General features: G+C 49.1%; 1 protein-coding gene across 2 annotated transcripts in view; it reads right to left on the bottom strand.

Annotated features, from left to right (window-relative positions):
* Positions 1-11,768: 11,768 nt before the first annotated feature.
* The window catches only part of XRCC2 (X-ray repair cross complementing 2), an 813,538-nt gene continuing 799,195 nt past the window's right edge, over positions 11,769-26,111 (bottom strand). The window contains exons 2-4 of one of the 2 annotated variants that reach the window (XM_049785302.1): positions 20,476-20,532; positions 17,805-17,886; positions 11,769-12,508 (exon numbers count right to left, since the gene is read on the bottom strand). In XM_049785302.1, the coding sequence (XP_049641259.1) occupies positions 11,808-12,508; positions 17,805-17,886; positions 20,476-20,514 (822 nt within the window). In that variant the 5' untranslated portion in view covers positions 20,515-20,532 and the 3' untranslated portion in view covers positions 11,769-11,807. Of the gene's footprint in view, positions 12,509-17,804; positions 17,887-20,475; positions 20,580-26,111 lie in introns of those variants that run through there. The other variant, XM_049785301.1, reaches the window with a different exon arrangement.

Raw genomic sequence — 26,111 nt, 5'->3', positions numbered from 1 at the left:
ACAAGGCGTGAAGCCTCTATGCAGCTTGTTGTCCATTGGATAGCAAAGCAGGAACACAACTGGTTTCTTTTTCTTTCTTTTTCTTTTTTTGGTTTTTGGATCGCACCTGGCAGAGCTCAGGGGTTACTCCTGCCTTAATGCTCAGAAATTGCTCCCAGCAGGCTCGGGGGACCATATGGGATGCCGGGATTTGAACCACTGTCCTTCTGGTCCTTCTGCATGCAAGGAAATGCCTTACCTCCATGCTATCTCTCGGGCCCCATAATTGGTTTCTTTCTTAACCCCCAGATACCTGACTTTCTTCCATGGTCACATCTGCCTGAGCTGGGAGTCATATTCAAAACCCAAATCCAGGGTCCGGAAAGATAGCACAGTGGCAGGGTATTTGCCTTGCATGTGGCTGACCTGGGACAGTTCAATCCCCAGCATCCCATATGGTCCCCTGAGCCTGCCAGGAGTGCTTTCTGAGTGCAGAGCCAGGAGTAATTCCTGAGCACCGCTGCCAGGTGCAGTGCCTCCCCCCCAAAAAAATACCCCTGAATTCACGGGAGCTGGAGCAGTGGCGCAGGAGGATGGACTGTGGTTTGATCCCCGGAGTCCCATATGGTCCTCCAATCTAGGAGAGATTTCTGAGTGCATAGCCAGGAGTACGCCCTGAGTGTCACCGGGTGTGGCCCCAAAACAAAACAAAACCAAAAAACCAAAAAAACAAAAAAACAAAAAACGAATTCAGAAGGATCCAAATCATGCAGTTTGAGCTGGAGATCAGTGGGGGAGGCACTGGCGCACAGCTAGTCCAGTAACATCTCTGATACAGAGCAGGGGCAGGAGGGAACCTGAGCATCCCTCACCCCAATCTTATAATTTGGAAACTGAGCAGATATGTTTGGTTAGGGGCACATTCGTTGTTCCTAAAAGGTATCATCTAGGGCCAGAGAGATAGCTTGAAGGTAGGGCGTTTGCCTTGCATGCAGAAGGAAGGTGGTTCGAATTTCAGCATTCCATATGGTCCCCTGAGTCTGCAGGAGCGATTTCTGAGTGTAGAGCCAGGAGTAACCCCTGGGCGAGGCCAGGTGTGACCCAGAAACAAAAACAAACAAACGAAAAAGGTATCATCTAATCTCCTATTTGAGTTTGGCAATTGCAAAGCTAAACAAAATTAGGATGAATTGGTTGGGGAGATCATGTCAGGCCCCCAAAGAGACCAATTCAGCACCCTGGGGTTCAGGCCAATTATCTCCTTTACTTTCCACTAGGAAAGGGTCAGAGTTTGTCAAGGTTCGTTTATCCTTCTGTGAGCAAAACACCTGTTGCCTCCCCTTCTCCAGAATCGCCCAGTTTCAGGAGGGGTGGAACAGATAGATGCTGATTCTTTTGAGCAGCTCAATGGGGACTTTCAGAAAGGTGAGGAATTCTGGGGTGAGGACAAAAATCCCTGATAACCTGTGTCAGGTGTTAAGAACCCACACAGAGGACTGCAGTTGCAGCTCTGGGAACTATCACAGTGGGTCTCTAACAGAGCCGTGGGGACTTTCTTTGTTCTGTTTTCTGTTTGCATGGTGGCACACCTGGTGGTATCACTCCTGGTGGGCTCAGGAGACCATTTAGGGTGCCAGTGATTGAACCAAGGTCAGTTGCACCCCAAGCAAATGCCTTCTGGGCCTTGCTCTCTCCAGCTTGTGTTGGTGTTTCGAGAGTTGGGGCAGAAGCCTCCCAGGTTCCTGCATTTGTCTGAAGTGGTGTGTGGCTGCTGCAATGTTGCTTCACAGACCGACTATCGACAGGATGGATAGGCCCTGAGCTTGTTTCTTGAGCTGGCAGAGTTCAGGTTCCTTCCTAAGCAGCTCACTGTACCTTGGTTGAGCCTTCTGGGAACCCCTTCCTTCTCCCTGGGGCCCCATACCCAAAGTGGCATCTGGCATCTTTCAAAGAAAGTCTATCAGCTGACAGTGGGCATTTGTCCAGGAGTCCATCTCCAGAGCACTCATTAACTCAACTCATTCCTTCAAACAGGTGTCAAGGGCACTGGTCCAGCCTGCATGGGCATGTGGGACGAGCCGACTCAGCTGTGCCTTCCTCAGTCTCTCTCTCTCTCTCTCTCTCTCTCTCTCTCTCTCTCTCTCTCTCTCTCTCTCTCTCTCTCTCTCTCTCTCTCTCTTTCTGGTTTTTGGGTCACACCCGGCAGTGCTCAGGGGTTATTCCTGGCTCCAGGCTCAGAAATTGCTCCTGGCAGGCACGGGGGACCATATGGGGCGCTGGGATTCAAACTGATGACCTCCTGCATGAAAGGCAAACGCCTTACCTCCATGCTATCTCTCCGGTCCCCTTCCTCAGTCTCGCCTTGAGACAGTAGGGAGGTTTGCCTGGAGCATGGCAGGGACTCTATGGGTTTCCATTTCCCCTGGAAACACTCCCACGTTTTCAACCCAAGATTTCCGGCTTGAAAGCCCTTTGGTTCCAACAACATCTCTGAGTGCTCCTGGGAAAAACCCGTTTCTTTCTCCATCCCGCAGAGCTTTGCTGAGTACCAGCTGGGTACCAGGCTACATTTTTGCTTTCAGAAAAATTGTTGCTTTGTCTGGGTCTGAGGAGATGTCCAAAGGGCATTGCGTGTGGAAGACCTGGGTTTGATCTTCAGCTTAGCAGAGTCACTGGAATGGCTCTGGGGTGACCCCCAAGCAGAATGAGAGTAGGCCTTTGTAGTATATGAAAAAGTTTCCATAAGATTATCCTTGGAATTGTTGTATATAAAAGTGTTTCCTTAGGATTGTTCTGTGACTATTGCCCCACCTAGCCCTTCCAGGTGGGGCGCTGCGGAGTTGGCAATAAATAGCTTGATGGAGAGGGGAGAGGGACCTTCTGCGAAAGCTGCCGGCTGCAGGAGGATTCTCTGGCTCTCTTTGCCCAATCTTTTACACCCTATCCTTCTTGTCTGTGTGGATTATTATTTGCTGCGGATAAATATTACCAAGGTCTTCCCCCGAAAGGGGACAAGGGGATGGGAAGTAATTTCTCATTCTGGGGACTGTTCTTGGATTCACAAATACCCAGCAAAGTTAACAGCGAAGATACCTTACAGGCCTTGAGAACTGTCAGGTTTGGCCCGGAAAACAGCAATAATGTAAGTTTATGGCATCCAGTGAGTTTTAAGAAATTCTGAGTTGGGGGCCTGAGCCATAGCACAGCAGTAGGGCTTTTTTTTGCCTTGCACAAGGCCAACACAGGACGACCCTGGTTTGAATTCCGGCATCCCATATGGCAGTGCTTCTCAATTATTTTCTGTCATGCCCCCCTAGGAAGAAAACATTTTTCATGCCCCCCCGTGCAACTATAAATAGTATTTTTATTAAAAAAAACTTTAACCTGCAAAACAAAAATATGTAAAATAATTTGAGCTGATTTTTAAATCAGAGTTGATGTCTGGATTAATGGCTACAATGAGCACGTTTTGCAATGCGTAGCTTTTCGAAGCAGGGTTTGAAGCAGGACACAGCAACTCTCAGCTCCAGAGACATACAGAGATGTAAACAAGGGGCTTAGCTTGTTATGACAGTGTTTGCCGAGGTCAAACGCGCCCAACTATTTGAGAGCCATTGCCATATGGTCCTGGAGCCTGCCAGGAGTTTTTTTTTTTTTTTTTTCGGGCCACACCTGTTTGATACTCAGGGGTTACTCCTGGCTAAGTGCTCAGAAATTGCCCCTGGCTTGGGGGGACCATATGGGACACTGGGGAATCAAACCTCGGATCTCGATCTTTCCTTGGCTAGCACTTGCAAGGCAGACACCTTACCTCTAGCGCCACCTCGCCGGGCCCAGTTTTTGGTTTTTTTTTTTTAAGAGTGAGTTTTGAGCGCAGAGTCAGGAGTAACCCCTGAGCGCCGCCAGATGTGATCCAAAAACGGAAGGAAGGAAGGAAGGAAGGAAGGAAGGAAGGAAGGAAGGAAGGAAGGAAGGAAGGAAGGAAGGAAGGAAGGAAGGAAGGAAGAGCAGGGATGGTGTTTGCCTTGCATGTGGCTGACCCAGGTTCGATCCCTGGCATCCCATAGGATTCCCAGAGCCTGCCAGGTGTAATTTCTTTTCCTTTTTTTTTTGTTTTTTTTGTTTTTTGGGCCACACCCGGTGACGCTCAGGAGTTACTCCTGGCTATGCGCTCAGAAATCACTCCTGGCTTGGGGACCATAATGGGTCACTGGGGATAACCAGGTCCATCCTGGATCTGCTGCTTGCAAAGCAAACGCCCTACTGCTGTGCTAGCGCACTGGCCTGTTCTCTTTTTTTATTTTTTCCTTCACCATCACTAAGTTTGTTCAGACGTGGATAAGCTGTGGGCAACTAAGGTGCGCGGGCTTGCTACGTGGCTTCAGCTCCATGGAACCTCTGTCCACAGAACCCTGGGCCCCTCAAGAGGTCCCAGGCTGGAGCCAAGCACTTGCCTCAGCTCTGCTCTCCACCTCGATGCCCCTCCAGGCAATCCTATAGGAGCTCAGTGTTTGCCTGCAGGGAGGGAGCTCCAAAATTTCCAAAGCCGGAATCCAAATCGGGGCTGAAGTCATCCAGATGTCAGATATCAATAAAGTCTTTTCTTTCTGGTCTTTTTCCAAGTGGCATCTTTAAGTCTGCAAATGGGAGGCCTCAGTCCTTGGAAAAAGCACTTTTCGTAGAAGAAAAGTTGAGTGTCTGGGCCTTTGGGGAGCTGCTCCAAGCTTTCACCAATCTCCTTTCCAAAACTGCCGGCTCTGTTGCCAGCAGGGGTCTCTGCCATTTTTAGGTCAGACAGAACAGAAATCTCACCATCATCGCTGTCTTCTCGGGTCCAAATCCATGTTCGAGTGCCAATTGTTGTATTAAATATCATCTGGTCCTTGGTGAGAGACAGGAAGTTGGACTTTGGACTTTATTCTTTGCGGAATATTAGGGTTCCCACCTCTCTCAAAGGCAGAAGTCAGGAAAACAGAGGATAACGTTTGCTCGTTTGTCTTCTAATCAAGGAAGGGGGAGATGTTACTCTTCCCAAATTCCTATCTATCTCACCTGGACAGGAAGACCCTTCCATAGCTGGGAGGGGTCTGATTGGTAATTTAAGGGGTTGCCTCAGGGTTGAGAAAGGTTCAGCAATAGAAGTCTTGGCAGGAAGACTCTGGATGAAGAGATGAGAGATGGTTGGGTGCAGAGGCTGTTTAACTTAGAAGCCACTCATGGTGGTTAGAGCCATGTAAGAAAGCTGCATTTCTCTTGAAACTTCATGACTGCTGTGGGTCATCTCCTCACCATCATCCTGAACCATCAGACTCACCAGGCCAAAGACGCCGCAGGCATCAGGCAGGCCAAGAAAGGCTCCCCTATCCACTCCCATGCAACACCAAGGACCAGTTAATGGTTAATACAACAACTGAGTGTGGCTCAAATTAAAAAAAAAAATATTGGGCCACATAAGGCAGTGCTCAAGGCTTAATCCTGGCTGTGGGCTCAGGGATCAAGCCAGGTGGGGTTCAGGGGGCCATTTTGGGTGCTGGGGATGGAATCCGGGTGAGCTACGTGCAAGGCAAGTGCCCTACTCATGTTACTTTCATTCCAGCCCATCTATGCTATTGTTTAATTTTACTCCCCACTGAGCTCTTCCTGGTACCCCAACATGTTATATTCTTCTTGAGTCTGTTAATAAGGAGAGTAACACTGATGTTTTATCTTTTTTTTTTTTTTTTGATTTGGTTTTTGGGTCACACTCAGCGATGCTTGGGGTTTACTCAGCTCTGTGCTCAAGAATACTCAGTGGGCTCGCGTTACCATATGGATGCTGAGGCTTGACCCTGGGTGAGCGCCTTATCCCCTGTATTAACACTCCAGCCCCATGGTCGTGTTTTGTCAGGCTGTATTCTCATTCTCCCTTCCAGATAGTCTCTTGCTTCCTTTGTCTTTGATCTGAAAGACAACCTGCAATTGCAGAAAACTGTCAGTCATGCAAATCATTCCACTGTCAAAAAGTAAGTAAACTATGGGGCCCGGAGAGATAGCACAGCAGCGTTTGCCTTGCAAGCAGCGAATCCAGGACCAAAGGTGGTTGGTTCGAATCCCGGTGTCCCATATGGTCCCCCGTGCCTGCCAGGAGCTATTTCTGAGCAGACAGCCCGGAGTAATCCCTGAGCACCGCTGGGTGTGGCCCAAAAACAAAAACAAAACAAAACAAAAAAGTAATTAAACTGTATTTCTGTGTAGTCTGATTTATTTATTTTTTTTGTCTGATTTATTTTTGCCTTGTGGACATACCTATTTTGCATATTTTGTAGAATCGTTTTACATCATTGCTTATTTTTCGAATTATCTTTTGAATCAGCTGTAATACCTGACAGGTTCTCTCTTGTAAGGAGCTAAATTAATCTTTGACATGAGTTCATGTTACACTTGTATATGGTAGCAATTTTGTTTTTAAAAATTTATCTTTTGCCACGGGAATGATGAAAATTCATGAACAAGGTTTTGTTTGTGGGGGTGTTGGGGTTCAGGCCCAGGATCTCCGACAAGTAAAGTGTGGGTTGTTACTGAACCCAGAGCTTCATACAAGTTAAGTGTGTGCTTGTGTATATTTGTGTATTATATGTCAATCAGTGTTTATGCGAGTATATCAGTTTGTTAATGTGCGCACTGTGTTGTGTGTACATGTATGAAACATATGGACACGCCTCTAGCAGGGGCACACACGGAGAAGATGGGGGCACTGAAGGTGGCAAATTTCACTGTGACAGAATACAAAAACCTGTAGAATAAATAAATGGGCACTGACTCACGTGACATGCTCAGTGATGTGCGTGACCCTGATTCCAGTTGGGTTCACAGGCTGGAGGAACAGCATGGTGCTGGCCTTATATGGGGTTGACCCAGGTTCAACCCAGGTACTTCATACTGTCCCCCAACCCACCAGGTGTGATCCCTGAGCACAGAGCCTGAAGTAAATCCTGAGTTGTTGCATTATGTCCTTTGGATGGACTTGGATGGTGGTGAATGGTGATGGAGGCCTTTCTCCTCCAGCCCAGGCCACGTGTTTCCAACCCCCAGCAGACTGCAGTTTCAGGAAGCGCCAAGGAAATCATCCACAGACAGGTTCCAGGAAATATCAGCTTTATTCATGCCCTAGCCAACATGTGTGGCCTATATCATAACCATTTACGCTGGATTCCTATTCAGCCCTGCATTGTTCCTTGTCTCTCAGAGATTTCCTCCTCTTGCCTCCTCCTCCATCCAACATCCATGCAAGTCTCCCCTTTTGCCCCTTAGGCCAAACCTTTTGTAGCCTCCCCAAACCCATCCCAGAAATGGGAGGGTCTTTCTTGTAGGTAAGCTTACACAAAGAATGGGGGGTGGGGTTACATCTAGTATCACCAGGTATGGCTCCCAAACAAACAAAAAACCCTCAAATATCTTAGTGTGTAAAAATGTAAAGCCAAGACAGCAAAATACAAAGCAAATAAATGCACACTGAATATAAACCTGGAGCCATAAAAAATGAAAAATTTGGGGCCAGAGAGATAGCATGGAGGTGGGGTGTTTGCCTTTCATGCAGAGGGTCGGTGGTTCGAATCCCGGCATCCCATATGGTCCCGAGCCTACCAGGAGCGATTTCTTTTTTTTTTTTTTTTTGTGGTTTTTGGGTCACACCCGGCAGTGCTCAGGGGTTATTCCTGGCTCCATGCTCAGAAATTGCTCCTGGCAGGCACGGGGGACCATATGGGATGCCGGGATTCGAACCGATGACCTTCTGCATGAAAGGCAAGCGCCTTACCTCCATGCTATCTCTCTGGTCCCACCAGGAGCGATTTCTAAGTGCAGAGCCAGGAGTGACCTCTGAGCGATGCTGGGTGTGACCCAACCCCCCACCCCCAATTTTTTTTGCCAGAGAGTAAAGAGGGTAAAGAATGAGGCCCACCTGGGCTTCATCCCTGGCGAGCCCAGGCCCTCCCTGGGACAGCATATGATCCTGAAGACTGAACATGGGGTCATGTATTCTGGCCCTCTTGGCCATTTGGGGATGGGGATTGGGCCATACCTAGCGGTGCTCAGGGATTATTCCTGGCTCTGAGCTAACCCGTTGACATTCAGGAGTTATTCCTGGCTATGTGCTCAGAAATCGCTCCTGGCTAGGGGACCATATGGGATACCGGGGACTGAACCCAGGTCTGTCCTGGGTCAGCCATGTGGAAGGCAAACACCCTACAGCTGTGCCATTGCTCCAGCCCTCTTGCCACTTGTTATTTTTATCATTGTTCTTTTTGGTTTTTGGCCATACTCCTCAGCACTCACAAATTGTTCCTGGCAGGCTCAGACGACCATATGGGATGCTGGGGATCAAACCTGGGTCTGTCCCGGGTCAGTTGTATGCAAGGCAAACGCCCTACCACTATCCTATTGCTGTGGCCCCTATTTTCATTATTTTTTATGATGCTTTTTTTGAGTTTTCAACCACACTCAGTGGTGCTCAGGGGTCATTCCTGGCAGTGCTTGGGAGAACCATATGTGAGTCTGAGATCAAACCTGGGTTGGTCACATGCAAGGCAAAAATCCTGTTGGGCTATTATTCAGGCTCCCTGTGATGCCTTTCTTTAAAGAAAAAAAAAAAAAAAGACAAAACCCTTCCCTTCCTCAACACACATAGACTCAAGATCTAGACTCTAGCTTTGGAAGCAGCTCAACTGGGCCCACCTGGTCCCTCCTCCAGAAACATACAACCAGGAAAGAGTCAGTAACTATTAGTTATTAATATTAGTGTGTATGTCTGTCCCACAGACGAGGCATGGTCAGTCCTTGACACAGCGGCATTTCTTAGATTCTCTCAGTACTCACTGTTTCCTGGGTCTCCTATCATAGACTTCCTGGCATGCTGCTCTTCTCACCACCATCTTGGTGGTGACCTCAGCAATATTTCACCAGGAGTGACCTTCAAGTCCACCTGCACAAAAATGAAAGGGATTTGGGGTCCCTGATAATAGCCAAGTTGGGTGAACATCCTGGGGTTGTTGATCCCCTGGGAACTTTTTTTGTTTTTGAGCCACACCCGGCAGTGCTCAGGGGCTACTCCTGGCTCTGAGCTCAGAAATTGCTTCTGGCAGGCTCGGGGAACCATATGGGATGCAGGAATCTGAACCACTATCTATCCTGGATCAGTTGCTCAGCTGCGTGCAAGGCAAATGCCCTACCAAGCCCTACGCTGTGCTATTTCTCCAGCCCCTCCCCTGAGAACTTCTACCTCCAAAAGCTAAGGAGCCACTGCATTATTATTCGTATTTGGGGCCACACCTAGTGTGCTCAAGGATCCAGGGAGCAAAAAGTAGTGCTGGCAGTCAAACCCAGGTGGGCTGAGTACAGGCAGAGCCTTAACCTCCATATACGGTCTTTGTCTTCTTTATCTGGAATCCTATTAGTAAAAGGTCCATTGTATTCAAGACTCATCAGTATGGCTCATAGTGAGACAGGACAGAGATTAGTTCCAGGTGTTGTGGTATAAATTGTAGTTTATTATTTTTTAACCTTTAATTTTGGGGTTTTTGGGCTACACACTTGACTATGCTCAGAGATCACTTCTGGCCCTGTGCTCTGAAATGACTCTTGGCAGGCTCAGGGGACCATATGGGATGTCGGGGATCGAACCTGGGTTGACTATGTGTAAGGCAAACGCTCTCCCTGCTGTGACATTACCCTGGCCCTATAAGTTGTAGTTGAAAAGAACCTATTAAGCAGACTTCTTGACTATCTGACACCTTAGATAACAAATCTTTTTAAGAGAATTAAGTCTTTGCTCTGACATTAATATATAATTGCTAGTTTAAGTTAATAAAACAGTTCATTACTTTTTAATCATGTTCCTGAAGAATCAGTTATAAATCTGTAACAGCCCATTAAATTAGCACTTCACTTATGCAAAGAAAGGGAAAAATCCCATTTTATTCAGCCTAGAATTGTATTGAGTTGCTAAGCTTTTCTTTTCTTTTTTGCTAAGCTTTTCTTATGCACATATCACCAGATGACACAGCTTGACAGAAAAGGGCTCTGAATTGTGGGATGTGCTCAGCACATGCTGTAGGGGACCAACTTCATGGCTCTTCAAAGTGGATTCTGCTACCCCACAAGCAATGCTCAAAGCCCATCTCTCTCCACCTCTTCTCACGCACCTGCAAGCATTCAAAGAGGAAAGCAAGATCCTCAAATTGTTCACTTATTGGGGAACAATCAGGTAGAGCCCCTTAGCAGACGAAGTTAAAATAAACCAACTATATGCAGAAGATATGATATAAAAATAACACCATCAAGGATATTAACAGCTGGACCATCCTGACGAGAGGACACAGGTTTGGGGACAAGTATACTTGACCGTTACCACCCTTAGTTTGGGCCCCTAAATGGGTCAAGAGCTAACATTGGGCTACAAGAGCTATTAGTCAGAGAACTTTGTTCTGTGGCCATATCCAGGGGTGCTCAGGGATCACTTCCGGTGGGGCTTGGGGTACCTTATGGGAATCCCAGGATCAAAACCTCCGTCAGACTTGTGCAAACCATGGGCCCACCTTGTTGGGTTATCGCTCTGGCCACAGGACCTTTTTTAGGTGGGGAATTTGGGGGGATATATAGGGGGCTGAGTATTGGATCCAGCTCACCTGTGTGGGCTGTATGCCAGAGGCTATTCTCTAGATCAGGGGTCTCAAACTCGTGGCCCTCCATACAACATTTTGTGGCCCAGCCCTAGAGGAATCTTTTTTCGTTTTGTTTTGTTTTAGTTTTTTGGGTCACACCCCCCCCCCATGTTCAAGGCTTACTACTGACTTTGCACTCAAGGATCACCCCGACTTTGCCTTCTGTGGCCCCCAGGTAAATTGAGTTTGAGACCCCTGCTCTAGAGGGTCCACACACAGTGATGCTGGAGTCTCCTCACAGCTTGGTGTTCCAAGTCACTGGAGTGGGTTTTGGGGGGCCTAAGGGTGGTAAGGGTGGAACACAACTTTCTGCATGCAAGGTCTGTGCTCAGCCACTCCACCTGCAGCCTGGCCTGAGGATGATTTTTTTGGGTATAGGGAGATATGACACAAAAGCAGCTGGAGACAAGTTCAGATGCCCTGAGGAGAAGAGTGGGAGGTGATCTCTGAGCAGAGCAGGAAAGCCATGATCATTGCTGGAAGTGGCCTAAAACTCCCTCAATCTAAAAAAAAAAAAAAACAACAATGACACAGAAACACCGTCACACAGCACAGGTCTGTCTGGCACTCAAAGGAGCAAAGTGCCTGACCAGGGCAGGGGAAGAGGCTCAGGGGAACATCTATGTGCAGTGGGAGGAACAAGATTCCAGCCCGACTACTGTATACACTGGTACAGATGCTGGCATTTTGGAATGTTCCGCACAGAGGACAGGCGGGTAGGGTCCTGCTCTCCTTTTTCAGCCCCCACCCCGGGAGTGCATATCAGCTTTCCTAAGCAGCACTGAGCTGAGTCTTAGAGTCAGAGGCTACAGAGGTCCATTTGGCTTGAGTGGCCAGTGTCTGTGGGGCAGGAGCTGGTCAGCTTACAGCTCACACTCCATAGGTAGAATTGAGCAGGGGAACCAGGTGCGGCCACTTGAAGCTTAGAAACACTCCCCCACAGGGCACTGGCTTCATACACGACTGACTCAGGCTCAATCCCAGAGAGTCTCCCAAGCACCTGCAGGAGTGATCCCTGAGCGCAGAGCCAGGAGGAAACCCTAAGCATCACTAGGTGTAGCTCAAAAAAACCGAAAAATTAAAAAATAAGACTTAAATACTCGGCAACATGTTGATGGGTCCGTAGCACCATCAACAAAACCGCACCCCGGTTTCTCCAACGGTGAAGAATTGTCTCTTCACGGTGTGGCCTGCCAAGTGCCGAGAAACTACCGAGAACCGCAGGCTGTGCTCGTCATCGTGATGCCTGGAAAAGAAGAGTCTGTAGCGCACAGCCCGCTGCCAGGCCTGGCACAGGTAGGGTCGGTAGTTGGGTTCCGGGTCCCGGACTTGGTCCTGGTCTCCATGGCGTCTCTGCATGAGGTCCTGCGTGGTGGCGAACAGCAGCAGGCGGTGGGCACCCACCAGCTGCTCCAGGAGCTTTGCGCAGTGATGCAGGGGTGCCTCCTGCAGGCGGGCATTCTCGCCACCCAGGGCACGGTCCATCCAGTAGAAGGTGGACAGGCTGTCTAGGAGCAGCAGGCTCAGCCCTGGGCGGCGGCACAGCAGCTCAGGCAGCGAGTGAAGTGTGAGCAGGAGCTGGGTGCTGCTCACACACCGTAGCACCCACAGGCGGCGTAGGCAGGCCCGCACGCACCCCTCCGAGCTTCCTGGCAACCGGTGCTCCAGCACTGTCACCAGCCGGAGCAGGTCGAAGTGGTGGTCGGTGTCAATGAACAGGGCCTCGGCCTCCAGGCCTCCAGAGCCCCTCGGGAGGATGCAGCGTGCTGTCAGGTGGTAAAGCATCTCTGTCTTGCCCGTGCCCTCGGGGCCATGCAGCTCCAGGATGTGGCCTGTGTGAAGGTTACAGTGTCAGAAGGTCACAGCGTCCCTCAGTCATGTGACAACCACACGGAGCACTGACTGCAGTAGGAAGGAAAAGAAGCAGCGACCAAGCGCAAAGGAAATTCTTTCAGCTTTTGCTTCTGGGTGGGATAAAGGGCTCCAGGGTGTAGCATCAGGGGTGCTAGGGTTTGAATTCGGGCTGACCACATGTAAGAAAGGTGCCCTTCCTGTGGTCCTATGCTCAGGCCTCAGAAAGGGAAGGCCTTTCCAGGGCAGGGAGAGGAAGCCTAGCCTCTTAAAAAGTGAGTCTGTGATCCCCATGACCTCTGAGATGGGGGATCCCTGCAACCCCGTGCATCTCAAAGACAGCCCCCCATCTGGGGGGTGAGCACGAGGGATGTAGGAAAGGGATGACTGTTGATGGGATGCCGGTGCTCTGCTCCCACTCCCAACACAGGTACTCAGGGAAATGCCACACAGAAGCACTGAGGCAGTAGCTGGGGCTCAAACAAGCCCACAACACTGTTTGCTCTCCATGCCGTGTCCTCAAGAATAGTACCAAGGGCAAGAGCTCAGGGCCCACCTCATGGCCAGTATGAGGATGCCATGGGCACCCTCAGCTGCAAATACTCACTTCGGCCTGGCCTTGGACTCTGCCTGTCTCACTGTGAAGATATGCTGGAGACTGCATCAACAACGGGGACCCTAGTCTACTAACCAGTTCCCTCCTTTCTCCAGAGTATGGTTCTTTCTCTCTCCACTGTGGCCAGACATCCAGCAATGACAACAGGAACAGCTTTGCTGCCAAACCACTGCAGACCCATTGAATAGAACTTACACACAGATCCAATGGACAGAAGGTTCCACTTCAAACCTACGTGGAAAGAACTACCACTCAGACCCATCGGAAAGAATTAGAATTCCACTCAGATACACCCAGACAAAACCTTCCACTTTAGGCCTAACTCAGGCAGGAATGTCCACTGTTGAGACCCAACTTGGTTAGAACCTTCCAATCAATCCCACCAGACAGAACCTTCCATTCAAACCCAAGGGACAGAATTTTCTACTTCAGATACATCCAAATAGAACCTTCCACTCCAGACCTGCCCAAACTGAATCTTCACCTCAGACTGACATGGCCAGAACTTTCCACTCAGACCCACTAGCCAGAACTACCACTCAGATCCACAAGAAAGAAATTTCCAGGGCCGGAGAGATAGCACAGTGGTAGGGTGTTTGCCTTGCAAGTGGCTGACCCAGGACCAACAGTGGTTCGAATCCTGGCATCCTATACAGTCCCCGGTGCCCGCCAAGAGCAATTTCTGAGCAGAGAGCCAGAAGTAACCCCTGAGCGTCACAGATGTGGACCCAAAACAAAACAAAACAAAAATACAAACCAACCAAACAAACAGAAAAAAACTTCCAATCAGAACACAATGGACAGAACCTTCCACTAGACCCTCAGAAGGAACGTTCCACTCATCATCAGACAGACCTTCCACTTCAGATGTATCTAGACAGAACCTTCTATTCAGACCCACCTTGACAGAACCAGAGATAGCACAGTGGAAGGGCGTTTGCCTTAGATCAGTGGTTCTCAAGTAGGGCTCAAGGCTCTGTAAAGGGGGGCATGTTTGACCGTGGCAAACACTGTCATAACAAGCTAAGCTATGTCTCTGTATGTCTCTGGAGCTGAGAGTTGCTGTGTCCTGCTTCAAACCCCGCTTCAAAAAGCTATGCATTGCAAAACGTGCTCACTGTAGCCATTAATCCAGACATCACCTCTGATTAAAAAATAAGCTCAAATTATTTTAGATATTTTTGTTTTGCAGGTTAAAAATGTTTTCTTCTTCCTATGGGGGCATGACAGAAAATAACTGAGAAGAACTGCCTTAGATGCAGAAGGACGATGGTTTGAATCCCAGCATCCCATAAGGTCCCCCAAGCCTGCCAGGAGCGATTTCTGAGCTTAGTCAGGAGTAACCTCTGAGCACAGCTGGGTGTGATCCAAAAACCAAAACCAACAACAACAACAAAAAAAAAACCCAAACAGACAGAACCTTCCATTCAGACCCACCCGGTTAGAACCTTCCAATTAGACCCATTGAAAGAACCTCCACTCAAGACTAACCTTGACAGAGCTTGCATTTAGACCCACCTGGTTAGAACTTCCATTCAGACTCACCTGTCAGACCTTCCACCAAGACCCATCTGGATAGAATATTCAACTTTAGACCCACTGGACAGAACCAACCACTCAGGCTCGTCAGCAGAACCATCCACTTCACACCAATGGCAGAACCTTCTGTCAGAACCATTAGATAGAAGCATCCACTCAGACCCATTGGGCAAACCTTCCACTCAGACCCACCAAGACAGAACCTTCACTCTAACTCCTAACTCTAACTAACCTAACTCTAACCTAACTCTAACACCTGGACAGAACCTTCCATCTCAGAATCACCCAGACCATGAACATAACCTTCCACTCAAACTCAAATGACAGAAAGTTCTACTTTAGACCCACTTAAACAGAACTATCTATCACTCAAATTCATCGAAAGAACCATCCTCTAAGACCCACCCTGAAAGAGCTTTCATTTAGGCCCACCTGAACAGAACCTTTCATTTCAGACCCAGAAGACAAAACCTTCCACTCAGACCCACCTGGACAGAATCTTCCACGCAGAATGACCCAGACAAAATCTTATACTTCACACCACCCTGTAAAATGACACCCAGCTATTAGCCAAAAACAAAGGCATCTTCCTCTTTCTGTTAAATCTCTCTTTTGATGTCTAAAAGCCCACCGGAATTACTCAACCTTCCCTCTCCTGGTGTACGGTATTGGTTTAATACAGAAGCAGTTTTGGCTAGGCACTTGGAGAGAGAACACAAGGCGCAGACAGGCTCCTGTGAGAACTTTCCACATCAGACTCACCTGGACAGAACCTCCCACTTCGACTCTTCAGGCAGAACCTTCCACTTCAGACCCATTGGACAAAACCTTCCACTCTGAACCTAGACAGAACTTTCCACTTCAGATGCTCCCTGGCAAGTTTGTGAGATCACCCCACACATGTATTTCTAACTCTACGCAGAGGGGTCGGAAGAAGCAGGTAGCAGGGAAAGATTAATAAATCAAGCCAGAACTGTTCACTCAGACACACTCAGACAAAACTTTTCCCATGGGACAGAATCTTGCACTCATACTAATTGGGCTGTACCTTCTACTTAGACCTATTAGACGGAACCTTCCACTAGGACCCACCTGGACAGAACTTTCTATTCAGACTCATCTAGACAGAATATTAAACTCAGAAACAATGGAAAAAACCTTCCAATCAAATGGACAGGAACTTCCAGTCAGACCCATTCAGGCAGAACCTTTCATTTCAGACCCACTTGGAAAGAATCTTATACACAGATCCATTGGAAAAACCTTCTGCTTCTGACCCACCTGAACAGAAAATTCCACTCAGGTCCATTTGACTCAACCTTCTTTTTTTGTTTTTGGTCATACCTGTCTGTGTGCTCAGAAGTCAATCCTGGCAGGCTCAGGGGATCATATGGGATACCAGGATTCGAATCAGGGTCCGTCCTGTGTTAACCACGTGCAAGGGAAATGCCTTACCACTGTGCTATCGCTATGCCCCCTTAACTAAACCTTCTAATCATAACACAAAAAAAGAACCTTTTACTGAGACCCATCTAGAACCTTTCAGACCATCCAGACAGAACCTTTCATTTCAGACCCATCTGACCAGAACTTTCTTTCTTTCTTTCTTTTTTTTTTTTTTTTTTGTTGTTGTTTTGTTTTGTTTTGTTTTGTTTTTGGGTCACACCCGGCAGTGCTCAGGGGTGACTCGTGGCTGTCTGCTCAGAAATAGCTCCTGGCAGGCACGGGAGACCATATGGGACACCGGGATTCGAACCAACCACCTTTGGTCCTGGATCAGCTGCTTGCAAGGCAAACACCACTGTGCTATATCTCCGGGCCCGAGAGGCGCTAAGTGGTTACTCCTGGCAGTCTTGGCCTCATAAGTCAAATGCCCTATTTGCTGTGTTATTGCTCTGGCCCTCCAGACAGACTTTCAACTTCAGACTCACCCGAAAAGAACCTTCCACTCAGACCTACTCGGACAGAACCTTCTTCTCAGACCCATCAGACAGAACCTTCTACTTCAACCCACCTGGACAGAACCTTTCACTTGGACCTTCAGACAGAACTTTCCACTTAGAACTACTCAAACAGAACATTCCCCTTCAACCCATCTGGGTAGAACCTTTCAATTGAGACCCAACTGAACAGAACTTTCCAGCTTTTGCTAATTCGTGTTCTTAACCGTTTAAGGTGGAACCTCCTGACCTCGAAATCTGGTTACACATGCAGATTCCTAGGGTCTGGATAAAAAAGTGCGAATTGGGTAATTCTCCTGGCTGTTGCAGGGAACACACTCACCCTAGAAGCCATCTTCTAGAATTAAATAATGCTTCTATGTCGGAATGACCAGAGAATATTTCCCTCTGCCTACCAGTTTGGATTTGAGGGGTTGGTTCACCCTGCATCCATAAACACCAGTGGGTACACCACAGGTCATGCTTGAGTGACCATCTGTGCACCTCTGGGCATGGTTCCTGACACGGACCATGCACACTCATGATGCTGAGCCCCCACACTCCACCTTGTACCGAAGAAAGAACCAGAGAGCAGGAATAGGAAGCCCTGTGTGGGCCGAGCACAGCAAAGTAGTACCAGGAAACCTTGAACCAGAGGCACCAGGCCTCCCAGACCCTGCAAAAGCAGGCCTAGGATGCTGGTCAACAGCCTGGAGCACTGCCACGGGAGCCAAAAGGAAAAGCCCTGCCACTGTGTCCTCTGGAGCTTCATCCAGAACAGCTAACGTGATCTTCATCGAGCACATGGAAGGCAGGAGGCCTATTCACCTACAGCACAACCTCAGATGTGAGTTTGCATCTGTCCTGCATGGCAGGAGTCACTGCACAGTGGGGAGGGCACTTGCCTGGTGAGTCCCAAGCAGTGGCCGGTGTGGGCCCAACCCCTAAAGACGAAGAACACATGCAAACTGGCCGCACTCAGGGGTTATTTCTGGCTCTGTGTTCAGAAATCGCTTCTGGCAGGCTCAGGGGACCATATGGGATGCTAGAGATCAAATTCGATTGGCTGTGTGTGCTGTGTGCAAGGCAAAAGCCCTACCAGCTGTGATATCGCTCTGGCCCCTGGCAGTGTTTCTTGACACTCCTCTAGGCAGTTGTGCCGAGTTCGAGGTGGCATCTTACCCTGAGCAGGTGTGTCTTCCTCAGCAAATAGTGTGGGCTCAATTTCTTTCAAAGAACTTCGACCCTCCAGTCGGGCAAGGAGCTTGTTAAAGGAAATGAAGACAAGAGAACACATTACCTCAAAGTATAAGATTCTAGAACTCGACCAATGTCTCCCATCTATGAAAAATCTTGGTTATTTGAGGGTCTGGAGGGACCTTAGAGCAGAAAATATATCTCTGAAGAAAAGTTTTGTTCCCTAAGAAAAGTTTATTTTTCGGGGCCGGAGAGATAGCATGGAGGTAAGGCATTTGCCTTTCATGCAGAAGGAAGGTGGTTTGAATCCCAGCATCCCATATGTTCCCCGAGCCTGCCAGGGGCGATTTCTGAGTGTAGAGCCAGGAGTAACCCCTGAGCACTGCTGGGTGTTGCTCCAAGACCAAAAACAAACAAATAAAACAAAAAGCCAAATGCCATGATGAGAGTTTCCTCCCTGAAGAAGTGTGTAACCCGCTGAAGGGCCAGCAACAACTCCCTTTGTTACATGTACTTTTTCTGCACCAGGCCACCCTCGGCCCCAGCCAGAGGAGGCACCGGCAAGCTATGTTTGATTGGCTTATTGTCACATCTACATGAACCAGAGTAGCCCACATTCTCCCACAGAAATGGCTAGCTCCATGACTTAACCATATCAAACTACCAAGCCTCCAAATTGTTTCAGATCCCGGACATCTCAGTATTTTATAGTAATGTCAACCCAGTAGGACCTCAGAAAATCTAATGATGAAGTTCTGTAGAAGCCCACCAAGCCCAGTAAGACTTAACAGTAAGACAGCTCAACTGATCACCAATCACAGCCCTGTAAATCTTTAGACACTGACTTTAGTAACAATATGGATAGATAGGGCAGTTATTTTGAATTGATCCTGGTTGATCTAAGTTTTGATCATTCCATTTGCTTTTGTGCTGTAACAAAAAATATGGAGTAAATTTGTGCCTGTAAGGGGGTAGTCTACGGTGGTGGGTGGGAAACTGAGGACATTGGCAAATGGAAGGTCCCACTGGAGGTGAGATTAGTGTTCAAACATTTCATGTCTGAAACAACTGTATGATGAACAACTGGGTAAATCACAGGTGTATAATAAAAATTAGAAGAAAAAAAAAAGGCCGGAGAGATAGTACAGCAGTAGGGCATTTTGCCTTGTACATGGTCGACCCAGGACAGACCTGGGTTCAATTCCCGGAATCCCAGATGGTCCCCCAAGCCAGGAGCAATTTCTGAGAGCATAGCCAGGTTTAACCTCTGAGCGGGACGGCCCGCTCGTCCAGAGGGCATCCGGGGGGCGGGGCGCTCAGAGTGCCCCGTTCGGGTTGCACGGCCCTGCCCCAGATCTCCCCGCTGGTTGCTTTGCAGGGAGCGGTGGAGTCCGGGGCCTAAGTGGTGATGTTCTGTTCTTTGTCCTTAGCAACTTAGACTAAGCTATCCCGGCAGGGCTGCCTTTCCTGTACCAGGCGCAGGCAGAGACGAGTCAAATGGACGCTTGCCTCGCACACAGCCAACTCAGGTTCCATCCCCAGCAGCCCTCATGATGGACGCTTGCCTCGCACACAGCCAACTCAGGTTCCATCCCCAGCACCCCGCATGATGTCCTGAGCCTCTTCGGTGCAGCCCCAAATCAAGGCAACCCAAAATAGCAAGCCCCTCAGCCCTGGCGCAAGTAGGGGGTGTGTGGGGCCCCTGCTGATTGATTGATCTCTTGCAGCTCACGGTTCTGATCTGATCGAGTAAGCCAGGAGGGTCCTTGAGCCAGGTGAGGCCATACCTGGCAGGTGCTCAGGGATTCTCTGTGCTCACGCCTGCTAGGCTCAAGAGATCATGCCATGAATGTTGGGGATCGAACCTGGGTGGGCCAGCTTCCAAGGCAGTGCTCTCCTCCCTGTCCTAGGTCTCTGGACCCCTCTGATGAATCTTTATATGCGTCGTTGCACAGTGTTTTTCACTTCTGAGTCATTTGATCCGATGCTCTCCTGTGAGGTGTCTGCATAACCGAAGAATAAAAACCATCTGTGTAATACTTGGTCTGAGACTCTGGAAGTAGCTGCTTCCTCTGAGACTGACTTTTGTTCATGGACCTTAGGACATTTCTTTTTTCTTTTTTGGTTTTTGGCCACACCCGGTGATGCTCAGGGGTTACTCCTGGCTATGCACTCAGAAATCGCTCCTGGCTCGGACATCATAGGGAACGCCGGTGATCGAACCCAGGTCCGTCCTGGGACAGCCGTGTGCTACCGCTGTGCTATTGCTCCGGCCTCAAACCTTAGTAATTTTGATGATGGCACTCCAAATGCTCGTGGGTTGCGCTTTAGTCTGTCTGTACTCGCTGCCCAGGTCTCTCCTGCCTTGTACTCTATTTACCATCCATCACAAGAGCTGCTGTTTCTGCTGCGAGCACAGCTGGAGGCAAGCTCGACTGACCTTTTCCTTACCTCCGTCGGTCCCCCCACCCCATGCACGGCCTCGAACCTGCGCCCGCCTGCTGGACTGCAGCGCGCTCCCCGGGAGCCACAAATGCTCAGGTGCAAACCGGGGAGGGGACGAGAGGCCTGCGGGGCCTCCCGGAACCGTGCACCCCGCTCCGCCCGGCAGCAGCTGCACCCCGCCCTGCACTCTGCGCCCCGCAGCGGCTCTCACCTCCGTCCCGGACTCGGCCGGGTGCACTTGACAGCTCATGGTCCCCGGGGCGCAGCGCTCGACTTTCCCGCTAGCTGTGCCATTGGCCTGCCTGGCGCGCCTGCGCGGACGGTCCCAGCCCCCCCCCGCGGGCATGCGCGGTGAGCGTGGACGGCGGGCCGAGGGGCGGAGTGCGCGTGCGCAGGGCCTTCCTGGGGGTGGAGTGCGCGTGCGCAGAGGCAGAGGCGGGGCGAGGAGGGGCGGGGCCCGAGCGCGCCTGCGCTGTGGGGTAGGGCTAGCCCTTCCTGATCGTCTCGCTGCGCGCGCAGCCTGGAGCTGTGGCTAGTTTGTTGATTTCTTTGAACTGTCAACCGGATGATTCCCGAGCAAGCGAGCACCCTGGGTCCACCCCTAGTTTCAGAGACGGGGTGTCCGTGGGATCATTTCTGAAAAGAAGAAAGCCGATTGGTTTTGGGGGCCACACCTGGCAGTGCTTAGGGATTACTAATGCCTAGCTGGCTCTGTGTTCACAGGTCACACTCCTGGCAGTGCCCTGGGGACCCTCTGGTGTGTCGGGGATCGAACCCGGGTAAGCCAGGTGCAAGGCTAGCGCCTTCCCCACTGTGCTCTCTCTTCAGCCGCAGGAAAAGAATATTTTATAAATAAATAAAATAGAATATTTATAATATAATATAAATAAAATAATTAATTCACAAATTTCCAGGGTTGGTTTTGGTTTTTTTTTTTTTTTTTGGTAGGTCCTGGGGATCAATTTTTCCAGTTGTTTATTTTTTTCCCTCTGCTTTTTGAGGTGCTGGGAATCTAGACATTTATTGCATCCCATTTGGAAGGGAAATTGGAGCCATGTCTGATGCTCAGGGCTCATTCATAGTGGTGCTTGGACCATACATATACAGTGCTGGGGATTGGAATCAGGGTTGTCTGCGTGCAAGGAAAGAACTCGAACCTCAGTACTGTCTCTTAGGCTCATGGACAGCACTTTATGTGTGGGCTGGCTATGAGAACCAGAGCTGTCATCTGTCCTTGCCTCATGAGAGCCCATCACTTGACTGGTGCTCGCGGCTTTCCTGGCACAGTCTCCCTCGATGGCTTTTGCCAGCTTAGCTCTCCAGTTCTCTTAAGAAGCAAGACTTTCTGTTCTCATTTCACTAGGATTCCTTGGTAGCTGCTGCTCTGGGCGTTGCCACCCAGCACAAGGGCAAGGGCAGAAAATAAAAAAAAAGACGCTGGAAAGTTGGCCAAGAAGGACAGAGACACAGCCACCAAAACTGTGAGCAAGACCAAGGACAAGGGGCACAAAGGCAGTGGGGCCTGCCCAGAGAGCCAGAGTGCCTAACCAACCTGGGAGACGGGCCCTGTGGGGCCGTTACCCCCCTCTCCTCACACACACTCTTGCTGGCCAGGGCAGCAAATCTTTATATCTTGTACAGGAGAGAGCCAATATGTGTTATCCAAATTCATACAAATAAAAAAAAAAAGAAGGCACTTGTAGAAAGATTGATGGGAGGCCAAAGGGCAGGGTGGGGGTTGAACATGGTGAAGGGACTGGTGTTGAAACATGACAATCTTGAATCCCAATCCTGAAGAGTTTTGTAGTTTTATGGTGACTATATTAAAACAAACACACAAACCAGCAAACAAACCAACCAATTCCTGGGGCCTGAGTCGAGACACAGTGTCTTAGGGCACAGTGAGATCTCAGAAACTGTTCCAGTGCTTTGAAGGTGGTAGAACAGCTGACTCAGGAGCCATTCATTGCTCCCAGCCTCATCCCAGCCTTGGATTAGTGCAGGTGACTTCAAAGAGGGGTATGCCAGCTCCAGAGAGACTCACCCCAAGCTCAAAGTGGGAATCCTTTCTAGATCGATCACTTCAAGATCCCCCAGAACAACTGTGAATGGCTAAAAGGAAATAAATGAAGTACCAAATTACTATCTTTTGTCACTATTTTTTTTTTTTTTTTAGTTTTTGGGTCACACCCGGCGGTGCTCAGGGGTTCCTCCTGGCTGTCTGCTCAGAAATAGCTCCTGGCAGGCTCGGGGGACCCTATGGGACACCGGGATTCGAACCAACCACCTTTGGTCCTGGATCGGCTGCTTGCAAGGCAAACGCTGCTGTGCTATCTCTCCGGGCCCGTCACTATTTTTTTTTGAAGTAAGCTAGTTTGTTTTGTTGTTCTTTGTTTTTGGGTCACAACCAGCAGTCTCACACTTGACAATGTTCAGGGGTTACTCCTGACTCTGAACTCAGGTATCACTCCTGGCGGGCTCTGGGCACCATATAGGATGATGGAGATTAAACCTGGGTTGACTGTTTGCAAGGCCATTGCCCTTCCCTGGGGTACTATTATTCTGGATCGCAAGCTAGTTTTTTTTTTTTTTTTTTTTTTTGGTTTTTGGGTCTCACCCGGCAGTGCTCAGGGGTTACTCCTGGCTCCACGCTCAGAAGTCGCTCCTGGCAGGCTCGGGGGACCATATGGGACGCCGGGATTCGAACCAATGACCTTCTGCATGAGAGGCAAACGCCTTACCTCCATGCTATCTCTCCGGCCCCGCAAGCTAGTTTTTACTGAAACTTTTTTAGGCAGCTGTGAGAATAAACAGCTAGTATAAAAGGGAAAGCAAATGTGACCAAGATTCTCTAAATGTATTAGAAAATTTCATTCCCTCTTAAAATTTTTTTTTTGTTTTGCCTCACCCGTTTGATGCTCAGGGGTTATTCCTAGCTATGCACTCAGAAATTGCCCCTGGCTTGGGGGACCATATAAGATGCCAAGGGATCAAACTGTGGTTCGTCCTAGGCAGAGTCTACCTTACCTCAAGCGCCACCTCTCCAGCCCCAAAATCTTTAAATCTTTTAGGACCAGTGGGGAGGGCACTTGCCTTGCATGTGGCCAGCCAGAATTTCATCCCAGCACTCCATGTTACCCTCAAGTCCTGCCAGGAGTGATCCCTGAGTGCAGAGTCAGGAGTAAATCCTGAGCATTCTTAGTTATGGAGGGGCAGAGATAGAACAGCAGCTTGTATGGGGCCAAACTGTGCTCAATCTCTGGCCTCATCTAGTCCTCGAGCGCCACCAGAGCTGGGAGTAAGATTTGATGATTGTCAGGGATGCTGTCCCTAGTCTTCCACATAAATTATAATTCCCTCATAATTTATAAATTTCTTTTCAACTACTGTTGACAAAGTAATATTATCTTCTTTTGATAAACTAACTGAATCAGGCAGCTTGTTTCTACCCATTTTTTGGGAGGGTCACACCCGGCAGTGCTCAGGGGTTACTCCTGGCTCTGTGCTTAGAAATTGTCCCTGACAGGCACGGGGGACAATATGGGATGCTAGGATTCGAACCACCGTCCTTCTGCACGCAAGGCAAATGCCTATCTCCATGCTATCTCTCCAGCCCCTCCCTCCCTGCCTGTATTCGAGACAGGCTTTCTATTTCTCTCACTCACTACCATTGTCATGATGGTCAACACTTCAAATTAAATGGAAGAAAAAGCACAATTATTCCTTTTTTGGTCTTAATTTTGGTTTTTAGGACACACCCTGCAACGCTCAGGGGTTACTCTTGTTTCTGTGCTCAGAAGTCGCTCTTGGGACCGGAGAGATAGCACAGCGGTAGGGCATTTGCCTTGCATGTGGCCGACCCGGGACAGACCTGGTTTCGATTCCCAGTATCCTATATGATCCCCTGAACCTGCCAGGAGCAATTTCTGAGTGCAATTTTTTTTTGTTGTTGTTCTGTTTTTGGGCCACACCTGGCAGCGCTCAAAAATTCTGGCTCTGTGCTCAGAAACCGTGCCTGGCTTGGGGGACAATATAGGATGCCAGGGATCGAACTTGCGTCCATCTTGGGTCAGCGTGTGCAAGACAAACGCCCTACCACTGTGCTATCTGTACAGTCCCTAAAAAACTGTTTTTTGCTTGTTTTGTTTTTGTCTTTTAAAAGAAGTCGCTCCTGGCAGGCTCAGGGGACCATCTGGGGTGACAGGGATGGAACCACTGATCACTACGGGAGTGTGGCTCCAAAAAAAACCAAAACAAAACAAAAAAAGAGTGAGAAGTTACTGTGTACCTACTCTTTTTGTTTTGTTTTGTTTTGTTTTGGGGCCCTACTCCAAGGCTCCTCCTCGTCCTCCTCGTCCGCCTCTTCCTCCTCTTTTTCTTCTAGGCTGCTGGAGCTCCAAGGAGCCCTGGCGCAGGTCCCCGCAGCCCAGGGCTGGACAGCACTGCCTCTTAGTGGCCGCAGCGGCACTGCAGGTGCGTTTCAGAAGCGGATCCAGCACCCAGTCCAGTGGGTGTAGAAATTGAACCCTGACAGTTACCCCAGAGAGGAATAGGACAGGGCTCAGGATCAGAGCTGCAGACCCACATGCCTTGGACGGGCAGGGTGGATGAGGCCCTGGGATGGGGAGAGGTGAGGCTTCATCAGTCTTGCTTTCCTATTCTTACCCACCTTCCACAGCCTTCCCTCTGGTTTGGAATGTCCTGGAGCCCCAGACACCTTCGTGCATGGAAAGCCTTGGGGTGCAGGTGTTCTCCTTGAGTTTGAAAAAAGTCAGAAGAGGATAAACACAGAGTGATGTCACTTCTATGTAGTATTTAGAATAACTGCATGAAGGAATGTAATGGTTTCAGTGTTGTTCAAGAACATTCTTGGCCCCAGAGTATAGTGAGAAGAAAGAAAGAGAATGGAGAAGGAGAAAAAGACAGGTGTAAAATAAAGGGAAGCAGGAGCCAAGGGGACTCAGGTGCATGGGTGGTGTTAAGGAAGGACAGAACTAAATATCCAAAATATGGAGTCAACAACACTGAAAAAAGACCCAAACTTGAACAACCAACATTAAAAACAGGCCTTTTATGTTGGCAAGGCTGGGGGTGGGATTGGTGGTAGAACATTGTTATGTCTAAAAACCAACTAGGAATAACTTTATAAACCACACACTTTAAGTAAAAATAAAAAATAAAAACAAACAAATAGCCCATTGGAGATGGTGCATGCTATTGACGAGGTGAGCTGAGAGAGAGAGAGAGAGAGAGAGAGAGAGAGAGAGAGAGAGAGAGAGAGAGAGAGAGAGAGAGAGCGCACAGGGGGTAGGGTGTTTGTCTTGCACACAGCTGACCTGGATTCTATCCTTCACAATCTCCTGTGTTTCCATGAGTCCCTTTAGGAGTGAGCGCTGAGCACTGCTGGTGTGTCTCCCAAATAAATAAATAGCAGCCGGTGAGGTGGTGCTAGAGGTAAGGTGTCTACCTTGCAAACGCTAGTCAAGGAACGACCGCGGTTCCATCCCCCGGCTTCCCATATGGTCCCCCAAGCCAGGGGCGATTTCTGAGCGTTTAGTCAGGAGTAACCCCTGAGCATCAAACGGGTGTGGCCCCCCCAAAAAACAAAGAAAAAATAGATAATAACTAAAAGAAAAGAGGCCTTCCTTGTGTTTTAAAAAGAAAGAAAATACTGGGGCTGGAGTGATAGCACAGTGGTAGGGCATTTGCCTTGCATACAGCTGATCCAGGATGGACCTGGATTCAATCCCAGAGTCCCATATGGTCCCCTGAGCCAGGAGTGATTTCTGAGCACATAGCCAGGAGTAACCTCTGAGTGTCACAAGGTGTGGCCCAAAAACCAAAACG

Source organism: Suncus etruscus, chromosome 13 (assembly GCF_024139225.1).
Source record: "Suncus etruscus isolate mSunEtr1 chromosome 13, mSunEtr1.pri.cur, whole genome shotgun sequence".
Classification (NCBI taxonomy): Eukaryota; Metazoa; Chordata; class Mammalia; order Eulipotyphla; family Soricidae; genus Suncus; species Suncus etruscus.
The sequence above is the reverse complement of the archived record's forward strand: the minus strand, read 5'-3'. Positions and strand labels throughout refer to the sequence as shown.